The sequence below is a fragment of the Herpailurus yagouaroundi genome, unplaced genomic scaffold (genome assembly GCF_014898765.1).
Source record: "Herpailurus yagouaroundi ecotype Mexico unplaced genomic scaffold, PumYag 210, whole genome shotgun sequence".
NCBI classification, from domain to species: Eukaryota; Metazoa; Chordata; class Mammalia; order Carnivora; family Felidae; genus Herpailurus; species Herpailurus yagouaroundi.
Window position 1 is genome coordinate 16598580 of NW_024412441.1, and position 24549 is coordinate 16623128.

At 38.5% G+C, this 24549-nt stretch overlaps 1 protein-coding gene across 7 annotated transcripts in view; it reads left to right on the forward strand.

The window, feature by feature from the left end:
- THADA (THADA armadillo repeat containing) overlaps nt 1–24549 on the forward strand; it is a 329917-nt gene that overhangs the window by 62249 nt on the left and 243119 nt on the right. For all 7 annotated transcript variants that reach the window (XR_005784245.1, XM_040453897.1, XM_040453899.1 and 4 more), the window contains 3 exons: nt 66–175; nt 19883–20015; nt 23388–23501. Coding sequence is in view for 6 of the 7 variants with exons in the window: in XM_040453897.1 (XP_040309831.1) it covers nt 66–175; nt 19883–20015; nt 23388–23501 (357 nt within the window). In the remaining variant the exon portion in view is untranslated. The remainder of the gene's footprint in view (nt 1–65; nt 176–19882; nt 20016–23387; nt 23502–24549) is intronic.

Sequence of the window (24549 nt, forward strand, 5' to 3'; positions counted from 1 at the left end):
CTGACATAAATATATCTGTAAGTATACATACAAATCAGACATTTATTTTTCATTTTGTTTTAAAGGTAAAAGAAATAGGAGATTACTTTAAACAACACCTCTTACAGTCCAGGCACAGAGGAGCATTTGAACTGGCTTACACTGGCTTTGTGAAACTCACTGAAATACTAAACAGGTAAACAAAACAAATATCCTTTTGTGTACATTTTAAAAAGAGTAAAGGTACAAACCATGTGCTCGAGTTAAAATTTACTTGTGTCTTTTGATGTTTAAAAGAATAAGACTTAGTTGGCTTCAAACTTTTGGAAGAAATTGTTTTCTTAGGTTTCATTGTGTGCTTTACTGCAGATGATTGAGTGAAATGTCCAAACCAAGTTGCTCTCCCATTGAAAGGTGATTTGAAGCAAACTCAAGAGATTTTGCTAAAAATAGCTTTGAAGTTACCATTTCTTTTCGTTGAATGAAATGACTGTTTTGTCTGTTTGAAAATTACCTGGCATTTGGAATAAAATAAGCTTCCAGTTTTTTGGATTTGTGTATATTACAGACAGAGAAACACGGATTTTGTGTTTTCCTTTATAATTTTATCTTATAGAAAAATTTTAAAGAAGAGTAAATAGACCAAAAAGTATCAAATATTTTTCCCCCCTACCTGGAAAAATACTTAGGTAGATTTCATATATTTAGCCAAATGTGTTTTTTTGACATTATAGGTGCTGATAATTTCATTCATTCATATAATAGATTTCCTCTAAAGAACTTGTGAGGAAACCTTAAATTACTTAATGACTAAGTGTTCATGGCAAGTGTTCTCTAAATAAAAGGTAGTATTTTCCAGGAAAACATTTCCATTGCCTGGAAACTTTTTGAAATGAAGCAGAGTTCTGCCAGTCTTGTAGCCTCAGCAAACATTTTATTTTGGGCTGGTAAGACATCTACTCCTTGAATATTTTTGAAACTTTTTTTTTTTTTCACACTCCTGGTAAAAACATTTAGAGAACATTTTGCAGTTATGGGCTGCACAGAATATCTTTAAACGATATGTTATAGAATGGCCCTGACATTAAAATGCTGATCTTGAATATATTTTATTATCTTTTCAACTCTTTCTTTCTGGTGTAGACATGACTTTAGGGGTATTTTTTCTGATAACACACTTCACTCCCTTCAAATCATTATCAAATGCATACTGAACACTAGTTGTGTGCTTAGTAGTGTGTTTGGTCTGGAGGCTATAATACTTCTTTATAAGACAAGGGTCCTGTTCTTAAAGAGCTTATTGTTTATGAAATAAGCAGGGATGAAACGTAAGATATTTAACAGAGGGTATTTCATGGGTACTGACTGGTCAGAACAGACACTGGCTGTAAGCACCTAACATCGCTTTATGTATGGATGTGTGTTAGCTGAATACCTGCTTGGAAAGTGAGGCCAACACACTTGAACAAGACCAACAATCCAGTGTAATTGTCAAAATGTGGGTCACATTTACAAATGATGTTGCAGAGAGAAAGTAACAGCAATAGGCTGCTAGGACTTAATGGAGGAAGTAGATTTTCTGCTAACACATGAGGGAAGTTTAAGTAGATAGAAGGAGAGAGGAGGAAACTTAATGAGCAGATGTTCAGAGGCTGTAATCAGCACGACATATTGGTAGGTGAATAAATAGGCCATTCTTATTGTAGTGGTGGTGGTGTTAGCAGGCAATACTGTACCCCTGGGTAGATTGAGACCGTATTACAGATATTTAGAAAGTAGGTTTGCTGCAGTAGGGATGGAGAAAGGCATTGAATATTTTTTTTTTTAATCTGAAATAGACTATAGGAGGCATCACAGAACAGAGAAATAGCAGTAAACTTTGACATAGGCTCTCAGTTCTGTTTGTATCCATTCCATTTATTGGCAGTGAGATTGTACAAAAGTTAATCTCTTTAGCTCTGATCCCTTCATCTCTAAAGTAACAAAAAGAATATTCACCCTATTGATGTATCTCTGGCTATTGTCATGCGGATCAAGTTTGCATTATAAAACTTCTCACAAATGGAAAACATCAATGAGATTGAGGTTGATGGTGGTGTTGGTGTGTAAAAGTGGTTTTCCAGTTGGAACTGTTAGATTAGATAGATCTGTAATGACAGATTACAGTGAAGAGAGCCCGGAACCAGTTATAATGATCTAGATCTAAGGTGATGAGAGCTTCCTCTGTGATGATGGCCCTGGGAATGGAGGGAAAGAGACGGCATGTCAGTTAGCATTCAGCCCCACTTCGTAACAACTCCACACATGATGTATTGTATGCTTAGAAGGAAGCTGTGGATTCTATTATATTTGCATAATATATCTACATATTTCATGATTTTATGGGTCAAGGGTTATGGCAAGGCTCCGCTGGGTGATTCTTCTCAGCATGTTTACTGAGTTCAGTTGGTGGCATTGAACTGGCAGATGAACTGATCAGGGGAATCCAGGACAGCTTTATTCATATTTATGTTACCTTGGTGGGACAGCTGGAAGATTGGGCCAGGTTGGGACTACATGTGGTCTCTCAGCATGGCATTCTTAAGGTAGTTGACTTTCATGTATGGCAGCTGGCTTCCCCAGAAAGAGTCCCGAGGGAACCATGCAGGAGCTGCATGGTCATTTCTGACCTAGCCTCAGAAGTCTCATAGCCCTGCTTCAGTCACATTCTTTTGGTTATAAGTGAGTCTTCAGGATAGTCCAGATTCAAGAAGAGAGGAATTAGACTCTACTTTTTGTTTAACGGTGAAGTGGCGAGATCATATTATAGAAATACATGTGGGATATTGCAGTGGCCATCTTTGAAAAATGTGATCTGAACCACATGAACCAAGTGAACGTGAGTGATGGAGGGCACCAGGAGTCCATGATTGTTCCAATGGTTTAATTCTTGGTGAACAATGGGATTGATGTTAACAGAGGCAGAGAAACTGAAAGAAGGAATTAGTTTGATAAAGATGAACAGGGGCGCCTAGGTGGCTCAGTCAGTTAGGTGTCCGACTCTTGATTTCGGCTCAGATCATGATCTCACAGTTCATGAGATCAAGCCCCGCTTTGGGCTCTGTGCTGACAGCATGGATCCTACTTGGGATTCTCTCTCCCTCTCTGTTTCTCTCTGTCTCTCTCTCTCTCTCCCTCTCTCTTTCTCTCTTTCTCTCCTTCTCCTTATCCTTCCCCCACTCGTGTGCTCTCTCCTTCTCTCTCTCTCTCTCTCTCTCAAATAAATAAATAAACATTTTTAAAAAGATGAATAAATTTGTTTTGTATGTGTTGTATGTGAGCTGGTGATGGCATATCCTGGTGGAAATATTTAAGTCAGAGCTGGGAGATAGGGGATTAAGTTTGGGGGATACAAACAGTAGGCTTAGCAGTTATCACCATAAACATTATAGTTAGTAGGATTGCAGTCTTTAGGGGAGAGCATAAAAGGAGAAGAGAACAGAGGACCAAGGACAGAAGCTTTTGAACAGTGGTACTGTACTGGGTGGTTGAATGGTACATTTGAAGGCATTCGAAATAAATGGAACAGGAAGAACAGGCAAGGCCCAGTGCCTGGTGTCCCAGCCACTCCTAATCTGCTTTAAAGATCTCCTCATGGCTGTCACTACTGGCTTTTAACCAGGCTGTTCTGAGTTCTCAACTGTTGAATTCCAAACTAAGTGGTTCTTGGTCCCTTTGGAGACATTTCTGATCTGCCGAACAGAATGTTTTGCAAGAACGTCTTAACAATGTGTGTGGCTTCCTTTTGTTTGGTTTTGATTTTTAAGAGAAAATGTGTTTCTTTTGGATCCTTTTAAAAGCTTTTTATAAGCTCTTAAGTTATGAAAAAGTTATTTTTCATATAACTGTTAAAAAGTTTGCAAAAAGAAATCTGGGCTTTCATGAAAATCCACTGCTGGATTTTCATGAAATGGAGGCCAACTGCTGGCCACCTCTTGAACTACAGCTGTGTTAGGGAAGGAAACACTTAAAGAGATTGATGGATAAATAACTGGAGTTAAACATGAGCCACATTGTTTGAATTGGTTTTTAATAGGATTATTCAAAACGTCTTCAAATGTAAACTGACTTCACTATTAAACAATCATCTAAGAATAAATAGGATTGGGAGATGCTATTCTTTTTCTCTGGGAATTTTTTGAAAGCAACATTTGCGCGCACATACATACACACACACATACAAACAACATGTTGAGTTAATTTTCTAGATTCTGCTTTTCTTATATGGTGCTCTCTATTTAGAATTTGATGAAATATGCATACTCTTCTTCAAAAACCAGCGTAAGCATTTGATTGAAGTGGTTAAGTGCATTAAACTCATAACTCTCAAGTTTCTGGTGAAATTTATGTTTGCTTGTTTACCCTCTATGGCTTTAGTATTTAAAGTTGTTGTTTCAGTGAAAATGAACAGAATCTTAAACTAGGGTGTTAGGCCAGGGACTCTAGCTTTCATTTGTACGATCATGAATTACTCCTAACTGTAAAGGGGCTAAATCATTGACCACAATTCTAAATGTAGAAGAGTGTTTTGTGAATACTTGATATTGTCTTATTCTACACATATTTGAATTGCTCTGCTTGTTGAAATATAGCTTAGCCTACAGCTATTTATTGCAATAATTGCAATCATTTTCAGTTATTGGCCTGAAAAAATGGACTGCCGACATTTAGCAGTTTTTGTCATAAAAATGCTAGTTCTAATTCATGGACATCAACAATGATAGTAGACAGAAGTAATTTAAATATGTACTTAAACTTTCATCAGTTAATTATAGCTACTACAATTAAATTTTCTTTTTAATCTTTATTTATTTTTGAGAGAGAGAGAGAGACAAAGTGTGAGTGGGGGAGGAACAGAGAGAGGGAGACACAGAATCCGAAGCAGGCTCCAGTCTCCGAGCTGTCAGCACAGAGCCCGACGTGGAGCTCAAACTCATGAACTGTGAGATTGTTACCTGAACCAAAGTTGGATGCTCAATTGACTGAGCCACCCCAGGCACTCCTGTAGCTACTACAATTTAAATTCAGCAGAAAACTTCTTATGAACAACTGAATTATAGTAATGAAAAAATAATTTGCTGCAGAATGAAAGACCAAGTCTCTAAAGAATATGAGATTGAGCAAGAAACAAATGGAGACTGTAATGTATTAGATTTGGTGAAAAGTCATTTAACTCCTGATGAAGTAACATACAGTCATGTCTAAACCTTTATTTACATCTGCTTTGGCAAATGTGTCTAAATAAGACACTTTTTAAAAATGTTTATTTAGTTTAAGATAGAGCGAGAGAGAGAACGTGCACATGCATGTGAGTTAGGGAGGGGCAGAGAAAGAATCCCAAGCAGGCTCCACGGTGTCCGCACAGAGACTGACATGGGGCTCATCTCATGAACCATGAGATCATGACCTGAGCTGAAATCAAGAGCCAGACACCTAACCAACTAAGCTACCCAGGCATCCCTAAATAAGACAGTTTTTTAAATTTCTGAGTGTCCTATGAATTTTATTTAAAACATTAATAATTATATAAAGAATAACAAAGCAATAATCACTCTGGGAAGCCGTATTTATTCTTCATAATTCTTTAACATTCTTTAAACTTCCCATTTATGTAGTGAATTGAAAGGATTTGTTGAAAACTGAGATGTTTTAATATTTAAATTCTAGGGGCGCCTGGGTGGCGCAGTCGGTTAAGCGTCCGACTTCAGCCAGGTCACGATCTCGCGGTCCGGGAGTTCGAGCCCCGCGTCAGGCTTTGGGCTGATGGCTCAGAGCCTGGAGCCTGTTTCCGATTCTGTGTCTCCCTCTCTCTCTGCCCCTCCCCCGTTCATGCTCTGTCTCTCTCTGTCCCCCCCCCCCCAAAATAAACATTGAAAAAAAAAATTTAAATTCTAAATCTTGGTGTCTTTGGTTTTTGGCCCCTGAATTTTCATTTTTAAGCCCACTCCATAGGTGAGTCAGATATTACCTTCTTTCTAGAACTTTGATACTTGTTTTTAAAGTTCTCATAATGGTATTGAGTCATTTTGACATAACAGAGGATTCTTGTTCTCAATGAGTAACCTCTATCTCAGCTCTGTTAGTGAAGTCCCAAGGTTTTTATTATTAATTTTTTCTCCTTGATCTCAGGGAATGGTTATATTAAATATTAAGAGAACTGACAATCTGATCTGTACTTCTAAGCACTTTTTTTCATCCCCTGTATCTTGCTCTTTCCCTATGGCCTTCTTATTGGTAATTCAATTTAGGTTTGGTCATTGTCCTTATTGCCTGTGCCTGCAGCTCAGGCTCAAAATAGCCCCCTGATGTTTTAGTCTGCAGTAAACCTCAACTATATTTGATGGTGGTGAGGGAGGTTCAGATGACTTCTGTTGATATGTAGCTTTCTCACTGGATCTCATTTGGACAAATCATTTTTCAGGCTTAAAATTTCTCCATGCTTCAGGGTTATGTTACCTTTTTAAAATGTGCATGCACATGCACACAGCCTTCCTGCACATCTGTCCTTGTTTAGTTTAATGGAAATAATAAACGTGAACCTTGAGATCATAAACATAATATTTGACCAAAGAACAAATGGAGTGGAGAATTTAGCTTATGAAATAATTGGAAATTGGGAAAAATCTCTAAGTTAGGAAAAATGACCATACTGAAAGAGTTTGAGGAAATGAAGGTAATGTTTCTCAATTAACAGTAGTAATAAAACTAATCAGAACTCAACAAAAATAGCTCTGTGTTACCATACTTAGGTGGATGGATTAAGCCCCTGGAAAGCCACTTTGTAGTCAGGGAACCTGATTTACTGGCACAAAATAGTCTAATGACCAATTAGTTGAGTATACAGCAAATGTAATTTGATTTCAGTCTGCGGGTTTTATGCTTATCTTAGAATACTTATCCACTATGAGTGAGATAGCTTTGTGGGTAGAAGTTGGACTAATCTGCTTATGGAACAATAATTTGCTCCAGTGATTTGCTCAAGACAACACAAAGGCCTAAACACCAGCTATAGCCTGCCCTATTTATTTCTGTAGTAGAGATTGAGGCCATAGCACTTAGCATAGGAAAAACGAAAAACAACTCTCCCACACCCCAACCGTCAGCCTTTTTCTTTTTTCTTCCTTTTTTTTTTTTCCTGACTGTGTTGAACAGGAGAATCAGAATGGTCTGATTCCTCCCACCCCACACCCTCAACCACCATCTCCCTCAGTGTTTATTAAAAAAAAATTTTTTTTTTAATGTTTATTTATTTTTGAGAGAGAGACAGCACGAGCAGGGGACAGGCAGAGAGAGGGAGACACAGAATCCAAAGCACAAAGCTTGACGCGGAGCTCAAACTCCCGAACTGGGAGATTTTGACCTGAGCTGAAGTCGGATGCTCAACTGATTGAGCTCCCAGGTGTCCCTCTCTCAGTGTTTAGAGAAGAGAATACTGAGGTATGAATTAGAGCTGAGTTCTCCCTACCAGCCTTGTTGACAAGAGGAAAGCCATTTAACCTCTCTGGGTGCTGTGTGCTCTCTGAGAAAGTGAGAGGGTACCGCTTTCTGAGGCCTGTTTGCAGCTCTGAGCGTCCTACTCATTGTACAGTGCTGCTTTCTAGTTCCTGATTGGGAAAGTCTGGGTATTTGGGCCATGGAAGATTGAGGGAAGTTGGATCATTTTTAGTAAACTTCCTTTAGAACTGCTAAACTGATCTCTTAGGAGTATTTTGTGGATTAATAACATTTAAGGAGAGTTTCTTATGAGGAACCTGGAATCCTTTGTAAGAAAGTTACAATTTGTATGATGTACTCAAGACTAAAGACACTGTGTATTTTGTATTAAGCTGACATGGGAGTGAAATAAAACAAATGATCCTTCAGACAGAGAGGATGTCTCCTCTTTTTGTGGAGAGGCGCTTGCTACCAAAATCAGGTTTGGCCTTCTCCACAGCTGTGGTTGGTGACTGCGGAGAGATGGCACAGAGAACCAAGGACTGCTTCACTCAGGAACCTTTTCCTTTTCCTTGCTGCCCCTGGATTGTGTGATGAAGAACCAAAACAAACAACCAGAGTCGTTGCATTGTTCTTGGGAGCCTTGCCTGGTTCCATTTTTACCTTTCAATCCCTTCATTATCGTAAGGACCAGCAACTCTGGAGTTTTGAAATCACTTCCTTATAAAGTAATCTTTCCTTGTTGGGGAGTAGACAGAAGGTTCATTGACCAGTCAGAGCTCTAGATTAGGCTATTGTGTTTTTATAGGCACCGTGGTGGCTTCACCATGGAGAAACCTTAAAGTTCTAGCCCTCCTTTTCTACACCTGGTTTTTGTTTTTGTTTTTCCCATTTATTTGCCTAACTAAAGCCGCAACTAGTGTGCAGCCCCTGGCACCAACCCTAGTTGTCCTTGTTTAATCATTCAATAAAAGATTTCTTGAACATCTCCTGTATGCCACATGCTGTGTTAGGAAACGCTGTGTTTGACCATTGAGAATATGATGTGGTAGTCCAGAATTGCTGTGAACCTAGAGGCAGTTACTAGGATCCAAATTTGAAACACTTAACTCTGTAGAACTAAGAGGAACATGTGAGAACCTGAGCAAAGAACTGAGGCCATGAGGGACTCCGTGTTCTGGGGGACATTTTCATCAGGAGCTTTGGATACTTATATAATTTAGGGTCATTGCTTTCTTTATTTGGATTGGTAACCCAGATAATAATATCTCATTGAATTACAAAGCAATCTTGTAATTATCTCCTTTTCATTCTTATGTACTAAGAAATCAAGCGATTTGTTCATAGCCACGCATCTAGTTAGTGAACAAGCTGGCACTAGAATCCAAATATTTTTGGAAATTCATACTGCTTCAGAGATTAGCAGTTTAACAGAAGTTTCGATCACCTATTATATATAAGAAATTGTGATAGGCATCACAGAAAAAATATAGATAAGACATGGTTTTTGTTCTTAGAAGAACTTGCAGCCCAGCATTTTAATCTTTGGGATTAGAGACGTAAACATAAATTACAAGGCAGAAATGAAAGGCCAAAAAAAAACGTTCCTTTAGGGTGGCTCAGTTGGTTAAGTGTCCAGCTTCAGCTCAGGTCATGATCTTGCGGTTCATGAGTTTAAGCCCCGCGTCGGGCTCTGACAGCTCAGAGCCTGTAGCCTGTTTCAGATTCTGTGTCTCCCTCTTTCTCTGCCCCTCCCCTGCTCATACTGTGTGTCTTTCTCTTTCTCTCAAAAATAAATAAAAACATTTAAAAAAGAACAAAAGGTCCCTTTAACTGAGCTGTCTATCCCAGGTGATGGGAAGAATAATTAACGGCATCTACTGGTTCTAATGGTGGCACCTCTGGTTTTTGGAAAGCACTTCTGTTTATACTTTCTTTTCCAGTTACCATACCACTCTTTCTTTGTCAACCTAGGTTTTTAGAATGGCACTCTTAAAGGAATTTCTAAGTTTTGGGTCACTCATTTATTCAACAGGTATTTGTTGAGTTCCTGATTGGATGTTAGGCCCTGTTACAGGTGCTGGGAATAAAGAAGTGGATACGACAGAAAATGTCCCTGGTATCATGGAGTTTATATATTAAAGGGCGTGTTTATTGCTGAGAGAGAGAGAGAGAGAGAGAGAGAGAAGAGTGAGCGGGGGAAGATCAGAGAGAGAGAGGGAGACAGAATCTGGAGCAGGTTCCAGGCTGTCAGCACAGAGCCAGACGCGGGGCTCTAACCCATGAACCGCCAGATCATGACCCCAGCTGAAGTCGGACACTCAACCGACTGAGCCACCCGCGCTCCCCTCTCTTTCCTCTTAATGCTAACATAAGCCAAGGCTTGAATGGCAAGAAACAGCAGCTTTCTGAAGGAAGAATTTTTTAAACAACGGGAACAGCTAATGTAAAAGCCCGTGGTATATTAAAGAGCAGAATGGTGTTAAGATGAAGCTGAATGAGGTTGTTCAAATATGTAGGACTTTGTGAGTCAGGATACAGACTTTGGACTTTGTGTCCTCTTTTGATTTTTTTTTTTCCTGAAAGTCCCCAACCAAATGGATATAAAAATAGAAGGTATCTTGAGAATTGTACAAACATTAATATGTATGGATGTTAGCTTTAAGACCATCAACAAAGAAAGTACATACATATGTGTTATGGAGTTGCACGGAAGAGGGCAGGCAGGGGAGCTAGATGACATCTGAGAAACCACATGGATGTGTAAAATAAATGGAGATAAAGTTTTCATTCCCAGAAAGTGTACTATGTCTCTCCAAGCTGTTTTTAGCTTCCGCCTGACTCTTTTCTGACCTGTCCTTGGAATCTTAGATCCATTTGTTCAGTATCATTGGTAGATGATTTTAGGCTAGTGCATGGAATATTGATTCAAAGCATGTAGCTTGTGAAAGCAAATACCTCTTTTTACATTATGGATAATTTTTCTCTTCTAAACCTAGTGGGTATGCTGCCCCCAAGTATAAGGGTGTAGAGCCCCCACTTTAGTTTAAAGTCTGACTTGGTTTTTTATGTTTTAGGCAGCTAAAGGTTTGCTTTACAAAACTTTGGACTTGGGTGAGTGAGAAAGTACCTCTTAACAACATTAATGTGGTAGAGGTTTGGAGATGATTCTAAAATTATCAGGTTATCCTTCTTCTACTTGCCCTGAAAGCCTCAGTCTGTTTGTTTGCTTTAATGTAACTAGGTACATGTTTTTTTTTCAATTTCCTCTGTTTTCATCTGTAGGAATCAAAGTGTTTGTCTTTGTTTTGGGTATCAGACCAATACCAATTTATTCCCCACTTGGTTGCCTGTGTATCATTTACTCTGATGTGATATACACTGTTTTTAAGGTTCTAAGTGTGTTATTCTGAATAGTCAGATTAAGAGTTTGTTATTTTTTGAAATTATGGCTTATTGCTGTTTACACTCAGATGATGATGGTGATGATTGATAATGGTGAGCTTGAGTAAACACACATCATTGGCTTTGTATCAGGATTGGGGACAAATTCTGGTTTGATCCCCCAAACAAGCTCCTTTTTTCTTTGCATTATTTAGAATGATTTAAGTTATTAGCAAATGAAACATAAGGAAAGTGAAACAAGGAGCCATGGTAGGGGAAAAATTTATTAACAATTAGTGTGATAAATAGCTTTGTTTTTATTGATACTCATTTTTCGCAAGCCATTAACTTACTTAGTTGAATGAATTTTTGTTTGGAGTTGCTCTTACACCTGGCAAAGTGAAATTTTCTGTTTATGGGAAAAGGAAAGGATTTTCTTCCTTTTAGTGCCCTTAGTGATAACAGGTTGGTAAATAAATTATTATTTGGGAAATGAAGATATTGGCAAAAGGCTTAACCTTTACACATAATTAGTTTCCTGGCAATGGAATCTTGATAATTTTCTGGAATTTTGCTTCGTGTATTGAATTTAAATGTACTTTGCATTTAAAATGTGAAATTAGTTGCTTTGTGTGTGCAGGTGGAATAATTTCTTTAGGCCAGCGATGAGTTAATGTTGGAAAGTTTATTAACAGACATAAATGTTCCCAGTTGTCCAAGAGAATTGGAATACTTCCAAATGAGTGAGACACAGTTCACGTCAAGTCAGTTACAAGTAGGTTAACCACAGAGTGGTTTTTCTGCAGGATATTTTAATTCTCCAGCTAGTTTTCCATCCATGTCACTCAGTTTGTTTAAAAACTGTTCTAACCCCCACTCTGATGGTATATGTACAGGGATTGAAATCAATCTGAAGGATAACAATAAAATATGATTAGGAAGGTAAATTTCTTAAACTCCATATACTGTGGTAATACATTCTAAAGCCACAGGAACTTGCTTTCTGAATTATGTGTAATTTGGTGTTCTTATTCTACTCTCCGCTTCCTAAGGCACAGCATAGTGCCAAGCAGACTACTAGATACCTGATAGGTCTTTTTTCCAAATGAATAAATGGAATCCACAGAAGCAAAGAATAGAGAGTTGATAGAATATCTGTCATGAGCAGATTGAGCCAAATGTGGAACTGAATCTAAGACCGGCACCTTGAAGTAATGCCTTTTTATTAAGCAAGGTCTTTGGTGTCAATCTACATTTTAATCCTCTCTTTGTCACTCACAAGCTTTATAATGTTGGGGAAATAATCTAACTTCTCTCTTTTTTAAACCTGATTTTTAAAAATTAGCATTAAAAATTTGAACATATTGGTAAGTATAGTGAACACTATAATCAACAGTTGTATAACTGGAGGAAGATTGTTCCAGGTAGAGAGAAGGTCGGGTGCCAAAGTCTTGAGAGGCATGGACTAGGGTCGGTATTCAAGCAACAGCAGGTAAACCATTTGTGATGGGAGTGGAATAAGGAAAAAAGTTGTAGAAGATAAGATCAGAGAGGTAATGAGGACTAGATAGTATTAGATATAGTAAGGACTTTGGCTTTTATTCTGAATAAAATGGGGAACCATTGGAGGGCTTGTGAACAGAGGAGTATTATGGTATGGTCTCTTAAAAGGATTTTTTTGACTGCTGTGTTGAGAATAGACTATAATAGTCAAAGCAGAGAGAGCAGTTAGGAAATTACAATATGATTATAATTCAAGAAAGAGATGATGATGGCTTGAAGAGTAGTGGAGATAGTAAAGAGTAGTCTGAATTTGGATGTAATTTGAAGGAAGAACAGAAAGGAGGTATTGACCGATTGGATTTGATGTTTAAGAAAAAAGATGATTCCAAAATATTTGGCTGGGGGTGGGAGGAAGGGGAGGTTGGGTGATGGGTATTGAGGAGGGCACCTTTTGGGATGAGCACTGGGTGTTGTATGGAAACCAATTTGACAATAAATTTCATATATTGAAAAAAAAAAAAAAGAAAAGAAAAAAAACAAAATATTTGGCCTAATATGTATCATTCATATGCTACATCATATGCTACATATGGGCAGAATAGATTTTTAGAGGGTGATCAGCAATTTAGTTTGGTGTATGTTAAGTTTGAGATGTCTAGTAGATACCACATTGACACTGCTCTGAGTCTACTTAACTTTGCAGAGGCATGTTCTTCAGAATTTCTTTTCATAATGGTCTCTGGGAGGCCGACTTACTGTTTGTCTCAAATTGTCTTTTTCTACCTCCACTTTTGAGTATAGTTTAACTGGGTATAGAATTCTGGTTAACAGCTATTTTCCCTCAGTGCTTTAAAAATCTGTGTCTTTTATTATTGCCAGTGAGAAACTTATCTTTGGTGTAATTGGTTTCCTTTGTAGGCATCTTATTTTTTCTTTCTTCTGTGGCTTTTAAGGTTTTCTCTTAATCACAATTTCACTGTGATATGCCTAGGTATGGGTTTATTTACCTGGAGTAGATACTTGGAATATACTTTGAATCTGAGGCCTTGTGACTTTTTTCAGTTTTGGAAATTTTCTAGATATTTCTTTGAGTATTTTTCTCCTAGTTATTTTATTCCTGCTTTCTGTAACCCCTCTTAGAATATATTGGTTTCTCTCAAGCTATTGTCTGTATGTATGTATACAAACAGGTACATTTGTGCACATGTATATTTGGTGTTTTTGTCTTCTTTTTCTGTACTGTTTTGGGTACCTTTACCAGAAAACTGTCATCTGAGTCACTAATTCTCTAAAATTCATCTTTTTTTTTTTTTAATTTTGAAAGTACGTTAAATTTTTTTTTAACATTTATTTATTTTTGAGAGAAAGAGAGACAGAGTGTGAGTGGGGGAGGAGCAGAGAAAGAGGTAGACACAGAATCCGAAGCAGGCTCCAGGCTCTGAGCTGTCAGCGCAGAGCCCAACAAGGGGCTGAAACTCACAAACCATAAGATCATGACCTGAGCTGAAGTCGGACGCTTAACCAACTGAGCCACCCAGGCTCCCCTTGCTCTTTTTAAAATAGAACTTATTCCTTATCTCTTGAGTATTCTAAACAGTTATTTTAAGGTCTTTGTCAGACTGCTCCATAAAATTGTTTCGTGTGGAATGAATTTATGCTCAAATTATTGTTTTTTTAAGATAGTTTTTCTTAATGTAAAACTTATGGCTGTGTTTTGAATTTTGATTTGCTGACTATATGATTGGGAGTCTTTTTGGTTTATCTTTTTATTCTCCTTTGGCCCATTCCTCTCTATCAGAGGAATTAGATTAGATAGTGACATTTTGGGTTTTGCATCCAAAGTAATACTGGGAATATTACAGATCTTGTTACCAAGCTAGAAGTCAGCCTGGTTCGAGGTTTCTCTGGGCCCACAGCTTTTCCTACTGCTGGAGCTCTGGCAGTAGCCCTTTTCCAACTTCCCTTCATGGGAGAGGAAACCCCTGATATTTCCCATTTCCTGGGAGTGAGATGAGTTATCCCCCAGGAACTAGTTCCTGGCCATCACTGTTGCTTCTGGACCTGTAACCCACCAGATCTCTGGTGTCAGCATTCTTGCTGCTTTGCATTTCTATTCTGTTTTACCCAGATAATTATCTTGTTTTTGAGCTCAGTTGGTTTTGGGGTTCTATTTGCATATTTTGGTTATTATTAATATATATTGGGGATGTGGCTTGTCAAAATGTAAACCAGCTGTTCCATCTCTATCAGTTAAATTGAAGCTCTTTAAAGCTTGCTTTTCTCGGGTCGCCTGGGTGGCTCAGTTGGTTGGGTGTCCGACTTCGGCTTAGGTCATGATCTTGCAGTCTGTGAGTTCGAACCCCGAATCGGGCTCTGGGCTGACAGCTCAGAGCCTGGAGCCTGTTTCGGATTCTGTGTCTCCCTCTCTCTCTGACCCTCCCCTGCTCATGCTCTGTCTCTCTCTGTCTCAAAAATAAGTAAATGTTAAAAAAAAATTAAAAAAAAATAAAGCTTGCTTTTCTCATGATAATAATAGATAATAATTTTAGAAAACAACCTGTTCAGAATGTATTAAACATTTCACCAAAACAAACTTGTTTAATCCTCCCAACACTTTTCATTTTATAGAAAAGTGAGAAATGGGGAGGTTTCATATTTTGTCATGGATCACACAGCTATTAAATGGCAGAGCAAGGATTCTAAAATAACTTGGCTCCATAGCATGTCCTCCTAACCACTATGATAGACTGTCTCACCTGTCAGTTGGGGAAAATCATACCGTGTTTGTTGTTGTGCAAGATAAGATGCGAAAAGTCTAGTGTTGTATCTGATGTATACTAGGCATTCAGTAAAGGTTTATTTTTCTTTCTTTAGTGCAGGCAAATATATTTTCAGTATGATAATTTAAACACATCTGTGTAAGTTTATTTTGTTTAAAATATAGCACATTTCATTTTAGTAAAAGAGCGGGAGTTCTAGGATTGAACTAATTTTCTTGTGTGGTGGTGGGGGCAGGACTGGCCTGGGAGAAATGCAGAGCTAGGATGCTAGGGAATCAAAGAAATAGGGTCAAGCGTAAAGTCCAAATTGAAGACCAGACAACTGAAGGATTCTACAGGAAAGCTGGATTGATCCTGGGGGATTCCAGAGCAAAACACTGTGTGGACTAGATGGTAGGAGCTGGTGTCTTGATCATTTCCCAGGGCTCCTGAGGCTCCTGGATCCTTGGCAATGGGCAGAGAGGGCTCTGGTGAGGGCACTTTGCCAGATTTGGCCTCATTGAGTATTCTCGGATCTTTGTTTTCAAATTCCCCAAGTTAACAAGGAGAGTTTAGTCTTAGTTTGCAGCACATAAGGGACTAAATAGGCCTGGTTAACTGTTTATAGTTACAGTAGCCAAGAATCTAAATTAAGGAATTGCCTCTGGGGCCTTCAAGTATTTCCTCAGTCATCTCATCTCCTCCTTCCTCAACCCCACTTATGTGGGCTTTCCACCGTTCTGCCCGCACATCCTCAGAGTCCAGCTCACACTCCACCCCTTCCATGGCACTGTACTGACCCCTTGTACACCTTGTGCCTAGTAGTGCTCGAAATACACTGGAGGCTTTGAGAAAGGAAAGGTCCTTGTGAGATGTAATATTTGGAGGAAGTTTTACTAATTTGTATGAATAGGGATAAGTACGGAGATCATAAACAAATGCTTAGTTGAGAATATGGAGTGTGTGTATGTGTGTGTGTAGCACATGTGTTAGAATGGGAACCAGCAAAGTGCACAACCTTACTAGAACAGAAAGTCTGTACAGGAATGTGGAAGAATTTTAAGCTTACAATCAAGTAGGAGGGTTGGGACCAGGCCATAGGTGACCCTTCAAGCTGGAATAGTTGATCAAGATAGAAAAAGAATTAGATCGAGATTTGTTAACAGTCACAAGCCCTTGTAAGTTCAGATGAGGAAGGATGATGCATGGTGAGGTGGCCTGTTCTTATCTCAGATCTGCCTGCCTTTTCAGATTGGTTGGTTTTGGTAGAACCTCTGTGGGTCAAGTCAGGGAGGCCCAGGAGAGGCGCACTGACAGTGCCTTTTTTTCTTCTTTAAATGTTTATTTTTGAGAGAGAGAGAGCGCGCGTGCGTGGGAGCGCATGAGCTGGGGGAGGGGCAGAGAGAGAGAGAGAGAGAGAGAGAGAGAGAGAGGATCCAAAGCAGACTCTCTGTAGAGAGCCCGACGTGGGGCTCAAAGTCACAAACTGTGAAATCATCACCTGAGCCAAAATAGGATGCCTAACCGACTGAGTCACCCAGTCACCCCTCACTGATAGTGTTGGGGAGCGTTACTAAGCTAGTATTTATTGCAATAGTATTTCAGTGCACTTGCTAGGAACATAAGGAAATAGGAAAAAAAACCCTCACCTCTTTCCTTTCCCCCTTAGTTTTTCCTGTATAGTGATTCCCGATAGGAGACTTGACCTTAGACTGCAGCACTATTTAATGCCAGTCCCACAAGGCTGGTGGTCCTGTGGTGGGAAAGAGAATAGGTAAATTAAATCCACATGTAATCTTAGATCAATTAGTTTTTACTTTATTTACCTCCGTGACTCCAGTTTTTCGGATGACTAGATCACAAAAGATGACTTTTGTTTTGGTTTTCTTTTCTTTTCTTTCTTTTTTTTTTTTTTTTTTTTTCTTTTCCCTGCTCACTCATTGTGGAGTATTTTAATCCAAATATACTTAAAAGACTGTGAAGACTGAGCAATAGAAGACAGTAATCCATGACTATATCACTAGCACTTAACAGCTCTGGGGCATTTGGATTTCAGTTTTTGATTGGGCAACTGTGTGAGGATGATACCAAGCTGGCAATGTTAGTAATAAACTAGAAAACAATCCCGTGGAACTCAATGCATTTATCTTAATTTTTAAGAGGTATAAATCCAGTGATGAGAAGTAACTTCAACTCCTATAAATATAAAAGTGCAGGAGGACTATTCATATTATGAAAGATTTCAGACATTATATGAATGGATTATTTTTATTATGAGAAGTTTCAAATGTAAATTTTAAACATGTATAATACATAAACATAAAAAACATACCAAAATTTCAAACATATATGTATAAAAGTAGAGAGAATAGTAAAATGAACTCTGTTTACCCATCACCCAGATAGATTCGACATTTATCAGAGTTTTGCCACACTTGCTTCGTCTGTCCCCTTCTTGATGGCTTGCTGAACTGTTACAAAGTGCATTTCTGATTTGTATTTCCAGTCCTATGCACTCCTCTGTGCATCTCTAAACAATATGGACACTTTCTTCCACGTGCATAATGCCATTGACACGTCCTAGAAATAATTCTTTGGTGTCCTATAGTATCTAGTACATATAAATGTCTTCTATTATTTGAAAATACCTCTTTTACCTTTGTTTTGTTCAAGCCAGCATCTAACCAAGGTTCACACTTTGTATTTGGTTGTTATGCCTTTGGATCTCTTTTAATCTCATAGTTCAGATTGTGGATGGCTGGTTTTGGTGGCTGAGGGGGTGAGTGGGAAGAAGCAGGGGTGGGGTGAATTTTTTAAGCTATGCTAAAAGGAAACCTTTAAAATCACAGAGCATGCTGGCAGTAGGGAGATTTGATTGTAAAGTTTATGGCTGAAACAACATATTTTTGAATGTTTATTTATTTATTTCGAGAGGGAGAGAACGTGCGTGCATGCATGCACATGACCAGGAGAGGGACAGAGAGGGAGAGAGAATCCCAAGCAGGCTTAGTGCTGTTTGTGCAGAGCCAGACGTGGGGTTTGATCTCCCCAACTGTGAGATCATGACCTGAGCTGAAATCAAGAGTTGGGCACTCAAACAGACTGAGACATCCAGGTGCCTCTACGGCCGAAATATATTTTTAGGCCCCTGTCAAACTTTTAAAAATGTTTCCTATAGAGTAGTATTTTTTTTTTAATTTTTAAAATGTTTATTTATTTTTGAGAGAGAGAGAAAGAGTGTGAGTGGGGAAGGGGCAGAGAGAGAGAGGGAGACAGAATCCAAAGAAGGCTCCAGGACCTGAGCTGTTAGCATGGAGCCTGATGCGGGGCTTGAACTCATGAACCACACTAGATCATGACCTGAGCCAAAGTCCAATGCTTAACTGACTGAGCCACCCAGGCACCCCTTAGAGTATTATTATTTATATATGATTTGTTTTATGCAAGACACAAACAACTAAATTTGAGTTACTATTTGGAATATTTAATTAGAAACTGAAGTTGTCAGGGTGCCTGGGTGGCTGAGTCAGTGAAGGGTCTGACTTCAGCTCAGGTCGTAATCTCATGGTCCATGGGTTCAAGCTCCACGTCGGGCTCTATGCTGACAGATCAGAGCCTGGAGCCTGCTTCAGATTCTGTGTCTGTCTCTCTTCCCCTCCCCTGCTTACACTCTGTCTCTCTCTCTGTCTCTCTCTCTCTGTCTCTCTCTCTCAAAAATAAGTAAACATTAAAAAAAAAAAATCTTTCTGCAGAATGTTTTCCTCAATTTAAAAACAGAGTATTTTTTCTTTGGATTTCATCTCTTTATTTTCATATATTTACTTTAGTCAAATCCAGTTATGATCCTCCTAAAATAATTGTCTGTCTACCACAGAATATGCTATTTCTTAGGATAATGTTATATGATCTGGTAAGGCATAAGGTTAAAAATTTTTATTAAAATTAAATATTCTTTTTTTTTAAATTTTTTTCAACGTTTTTTAATTTATTTTTGGGACAGAGAGACACAGAGCATGAACGGGGGAGGGGCAGAGAGAGAGGGAGACACAGAATCGGAAACAGGCTCCAGGCTCCGAGCCATCAGCCCAGAGCCTGACGTGGGGCTCGAACTCCCGGACCGCGAGATCGTGACCTGGCTGAAGTCGGACGCTTAACCGACTGCGCCACCCAGGCGCCCCAAAATTAAATATTCTTAAGCACAACAAAGTAACACTTCATATAGTAGAGTGGAATCTCACCAACAGCAAAGTCCAAATAATCTAAAAATGTTTATACTAACTTGCTTTATTAATTTTCCGTAGGATTTGGTTGAAAATTTTGTGGGAGGCCACATTTTGAGAGACATGAAAATGATTATTAAGATATACCTTAAAATGTGTTTTCTTTGAATATAATCTCTGTAAAGACCGAACATAAGTTATAATAAAGTTATATTCTCTTTGTGTTTTGCAGTATAGATTATCTGTAAGAGTTTCATTAACCTTCATCAGAACATTTTGAGTATGAGTGTAAGCCATGGTATTAAAAATTATTTTGCAGACAAGACACATGCTTTATATGCTTTTGTAAGAAATGGAATCTTTAATAGCTTCAGACCTAGCTTAAGACCCATAGTAAAGAGGAAGGTAAGTGAAAAGTAGAAAGAGAGACAAGTTTTAGTTTTCCTCCTTCCAAATATAAGGATATTTCTTCTTCTCTAACAATGTTAATGTGTATTAATAGTTCGTACTTTTATCTTTTGGTACCCGATTATTCCAAATGTTTGCTTTCTCTATTCCTTTTAGGTGCCCCAATGTGAGTCTGCAAAAGCTGCCAGAACACTGGTTATGGAATGTTTTAGAGGAAATTAAATGCAGTGATCCCTCATCTAAACTCTGTGCTACAAGGCGCAGTGCCGGACTTCCTTTCTACATACAGGTACTTATCCACGGGACATAGCCGTCTGTCTGTCTGTCTTTTGATAATTTGTTTTATTTGTCTTTTGACGAGCCCTTTGACATGTGAGGGAGCATATTGCATAAGAGATAATTCTGGCTTTTATGTATGTGGCTTTGTTGCGTGTGTGGACAGTATGTTCCCATGACGGATCTGTTCTTGGAACAAACCCTCTCTACAAAGTCAGTCTTGTAATGTGAACAGAGGGTGGTATAGATTTCCGCCTGTGTATTAAGTAGGCAGACATCACTGTGGCACATTCATGGCTCACTTCTAGGAAGTGTGCACGCTGCCTTTTTCTTTTTGAGTTAGAAAAAATAGTCTTCCTGTTATTTCAAGACCCTTAACACTTCCTCTGAAAGCAACAAGTATTAGCAATTTCTTTTCAATACGTCCATAAAATGTCCATGCGTAAAATAATTTTAATCCTAATGGTAGCTAACATTTATAAATGGTTATTTGACATATATTAACTTATTTAATCTTTCTTCAAGCCCTATGAGATATGTCCTGTTATCATTTGTATAGTACAGATGAGGAAACTGAGGCTGAGGAAAGTTAAGTGACTTGCCCAAAGCCCCAGAGATAGTGTGAGCAGGACTAAGACTGGAAGCTTGGGCAGCCTGAATCCTGAACGACTCTACATGTGAAAATGGGTGTGTGGTAGTGCATTTTCTGTTTTTTAATACAGAAGAAAGCATATTATACACACTGTTTTGCCCTTGCTTTTTTTCCACTTACTGTTTTACCTCAAAGATCATTGCATATCAGCACACCCAGATATTGCTAGTTGATAGGAAAATATTTTATTTCCACAGTGTTGAAATTAAGAGGCTATCGTCCTCATGAATACAACGAATAAAAACCAAAGTCCTCACAATATTAAATCAGACCCCAACCTGGAAGGTCTTTGTTTAATATTTAGTAAGATTCAGTCCAGGAATGGTGGTGATATAATAAAAGCAATGAAAATAAGTGCAACAAAGTGTTTTATTAGTGCCTCTACATTTTTTCCTTCTCTTTCTTACTCGTCAAATTTCCACATGTCATCATTGGTGATGACAATGGACACCAACTTGCAGAGGTTGTTGATGTGATGCAGAGCTCATCGAAATGAAAACTCTCTGATCTGACCCATTTCTGCATCAGTTTGGTTCATCTCCTGCCTGTAATTCATTTGGACCTCGTGTGTTTTTGCCTCACTTGAGGACAAATGTTAAGACAGTAGCAAGGTCTAGTTGCATGTTTGTGCAGTGTGCTTATTCCACCTCTGGCTCCCGTCTAGTACTAAATATTGGTCATAGTGACAGAGCAGTTAGGACACATACTTTCTTTTTTTTTTTTTTTTTAAGTTTTTAAATGTTTATTTATTTTTGAGAGAGAGACACAGAGCGCAAGCAGGGGAGGGGCAGAGAGAGAGGGAGACAGAATCTGAAGCAGGCTCCAGCCTCTGAGCTGGCAGCACAGAGCCTGATGTGGGGTTCGAACTCACGAACCGAACCGCAAGATCATGACCTGAGCTAAAGTCAGATGCTTAACTGACTGAGCCCCCCAAGCGCCCCAAGACATGTCCTTTTTTAGTCCATCCTTGGAAAGAATGTCATAACTATGCACACAACTCTTGGGGGGGTGGGGAAAGCCATGGCTCCAAGGAGACATTTCAGTAATTGCATGTAGCTTTTTTATTTATGTTAGTTGAGTAAAATCTAAATTATTAGAAAAGTCTGTTCAGAGAGGCCCCCATTCCTCTTAGTATAACTTACCAATAAGTTATGTTCTCATGGAAACCTCTACTTAGTGTTAACTACGGAGAAAAACTGCTAGTTTATGAACTTATCTTTTGTACAGAGAGATATAAAAATGTTTTGAGTGGTCATTAGAAAAATAGTATGTATGTTTTATGAGCATAAATAGCATAAATATACTATAATAAATTTGTCTTTTTTTTTTTAAGTTTATTTATTTTGAGAAAGAGACACAGAGAGAGAGAGCATGCATGAGCAGGAGAGGGGCAGAGGGAGAGGGAGAGAGAATCCCAAGCAGGCTCTGTACTGTCAGTGCAGAGCCCGATGTGGGGCTTGAACTCACAAAGTGTGAGACCATGACCCGAGCCAAAATCAAGAGCCGGATGCTCAACTGACTGAGCCACCCAGGTGCTCTGATAAATTTGTCTTTTAAACCTACCTGTTTTGGATGTGTTTACCTCTTTTATGGATTATAAAAGCTTCCAAAAAAGCTGAATAGCTTGAAACTTTCACTCTTGGGAGCTACTAGCTATGTACAAATGAAATAACCACTGCTACTCCTAGCTCTATACAACCACTGATCTGTTTTCTGTGTCTACAGATTTGCCTTTTCTGGATATTTCATATAAATGGGATCATATACTGTGTGGCCTTTATGTCTGGCTTCTTTCACTTAGCATGTTTTCAAAATCCATCCATGTTGTAGCATATATCAGTACTTCATTCCCTTTTATTGGCTCAGGTAGTTTGATATCCTATTTTTATGTTTAATGTATATTGGCAAAATGTTAGACACAAAGTAAATTAGCAGCTCTTGAAAATTCAAATATAGGACCCCTTTGGAGTTTGTAGTATTTCCTTTTGCTCCATGGACTTTCCAGTATTATGGTTTGATGGTCCTTCAGGTAGAGACTCTTTGGTAAAAAATTAAACAACTGATCAATCTCCAGGGAGTTTCTAAATCCTTGCAAGAAATTTAATCCACAGGTGTTTTTGTTTTTTAAGTAAAGAGGATTTTCTTGTTGATAAATTTGTTACAAAATCTTACTTGCTGGGGGCTCCTGGGTGGCTCAGTCGGTTGAGCGTCTGGACTTTTGGTTTCAGCTCAGGTCATGATCCCAGGATCGTGGGATCAAGCCCCACATCAGGCTCTTCACTGAGCGTGGAGCCTGCTTGAGGTTCTCTCTCTTCTCTGCCCCCCTCCCCCACTTGTGTACATGTGCACTCTCTGTCAAATTAAAAAAACAAAAACAAAAAACAAAACCCAAAACTGACTTGCTTATTGTATCTGAGACCTGTCACATAGTTGTGGTCCTAGGAGAGTGCTCAGTAAGAACCATTCATTCAACCTTTTAGAATTGTATAGTAAACAAGCAAACTGGAAATGACCTTAGAGATGCCATGATATCACCATCACCTTATTTTACAGATGAAGAATCTGAGGGATGGAGAAGTTAAACTACTTGCCCAAGGCTGAATGGCTTAATTAACTTGCTTGATACCACATGTTTTCATAAGGGGATTTTTCATTTTGGGATTGATTCTAGGAACTAGAAATAGGTATATGTAAAACAATAGCCCAGTTAATTTTTGTCTTGTTTTTCCATAGGCACTATTGGCATCTGAACCCAAGAAAGGCAAAATGGATTTGTTGAAAATAACAATGAAAGAATTAATCTCCTTGGCTGGGCCTACAGATGACTCACAGAGCACAGTCCCCCAGGTAATAATGGAAATACACAAAGCCTGCTAGGAAGGCAGTGATTTTAAATCTTTGCTGTCCAAAAAAAAAAAAAAAGTATCTGCTAAAAAAAAGAAAGAAAAAGAAAAGAAAAAAAAAGTATTTGCTCTAGATATAGAAGTATTGAAAATAGGGTAGGTATTTGAAGCTTGCTCTGGATGCTTTTGTTTTGTTGGCCTTTCCTGTCCACAAAATAAACCATTGCTTTAGTTGATCTATGTTAACCAAAATGACCTATTTTTAAACTTTGGTGAAAACATCCAACTAAAGGCATTTTATAATGCTACTCTGCCAGTTTTATTTCACATTTCTCCAATACCTGGCTAGCTTTAACATCTTTTCATGTATTAGTCCTCTGAATTAATTCTGTGAATTGCCCATTGAAAGACTTTTTGGCTATCTTTAATTTGGTTATTTGTCTTTGTCTTTCAGGAGTTGGGTTTTTTTGGTTGTTTTAAAATGATTTTCCGGGGCGCCTGGGTGGCTCAGTCGGTTAGGCGGCCGACTTTGGCTCGGGTCATGATCTCGCGGTCCTTGAGTTTGAGCCCCGCGTCGGGCTCTGTGCTGACAGCTCAGAGCCTGGAGCCTGTTTCAGATTCTGTGTCTCCCTCTCTCTGACCCTCCCCTGTTCATGCTCTGTCTCTCTCTGTCTCAAAAATAAATAAACGTTAAAAAATAAAATAAAATTATTTTCCTGATAACAGTTCTTTTTGGTTGAGTTACACACCTCTTCTTCCAATCTGTGGCTTCTCTTTTCACTTTGCTTATGGTCTCTATTATTGCATGGAAGTTTTAAATTTTAATAAAATGGAATATGCCGGCTTTTTCGTTTATGGTTTGTACATTCGGATCTTGTTTAATAAATACACCAAGGTCAGAACATATTTTGTATTTTCTTTTTAAAGTTTTAATTTTATTTCTCACATTTCTGTCTTTACACTATCTGTAATTTGTTTTTGTGTGTAAAATAAGAAAATAATTTTATTACCTTCCATTTGGATAATTAATATACAAGTGTTTTTGATACAGT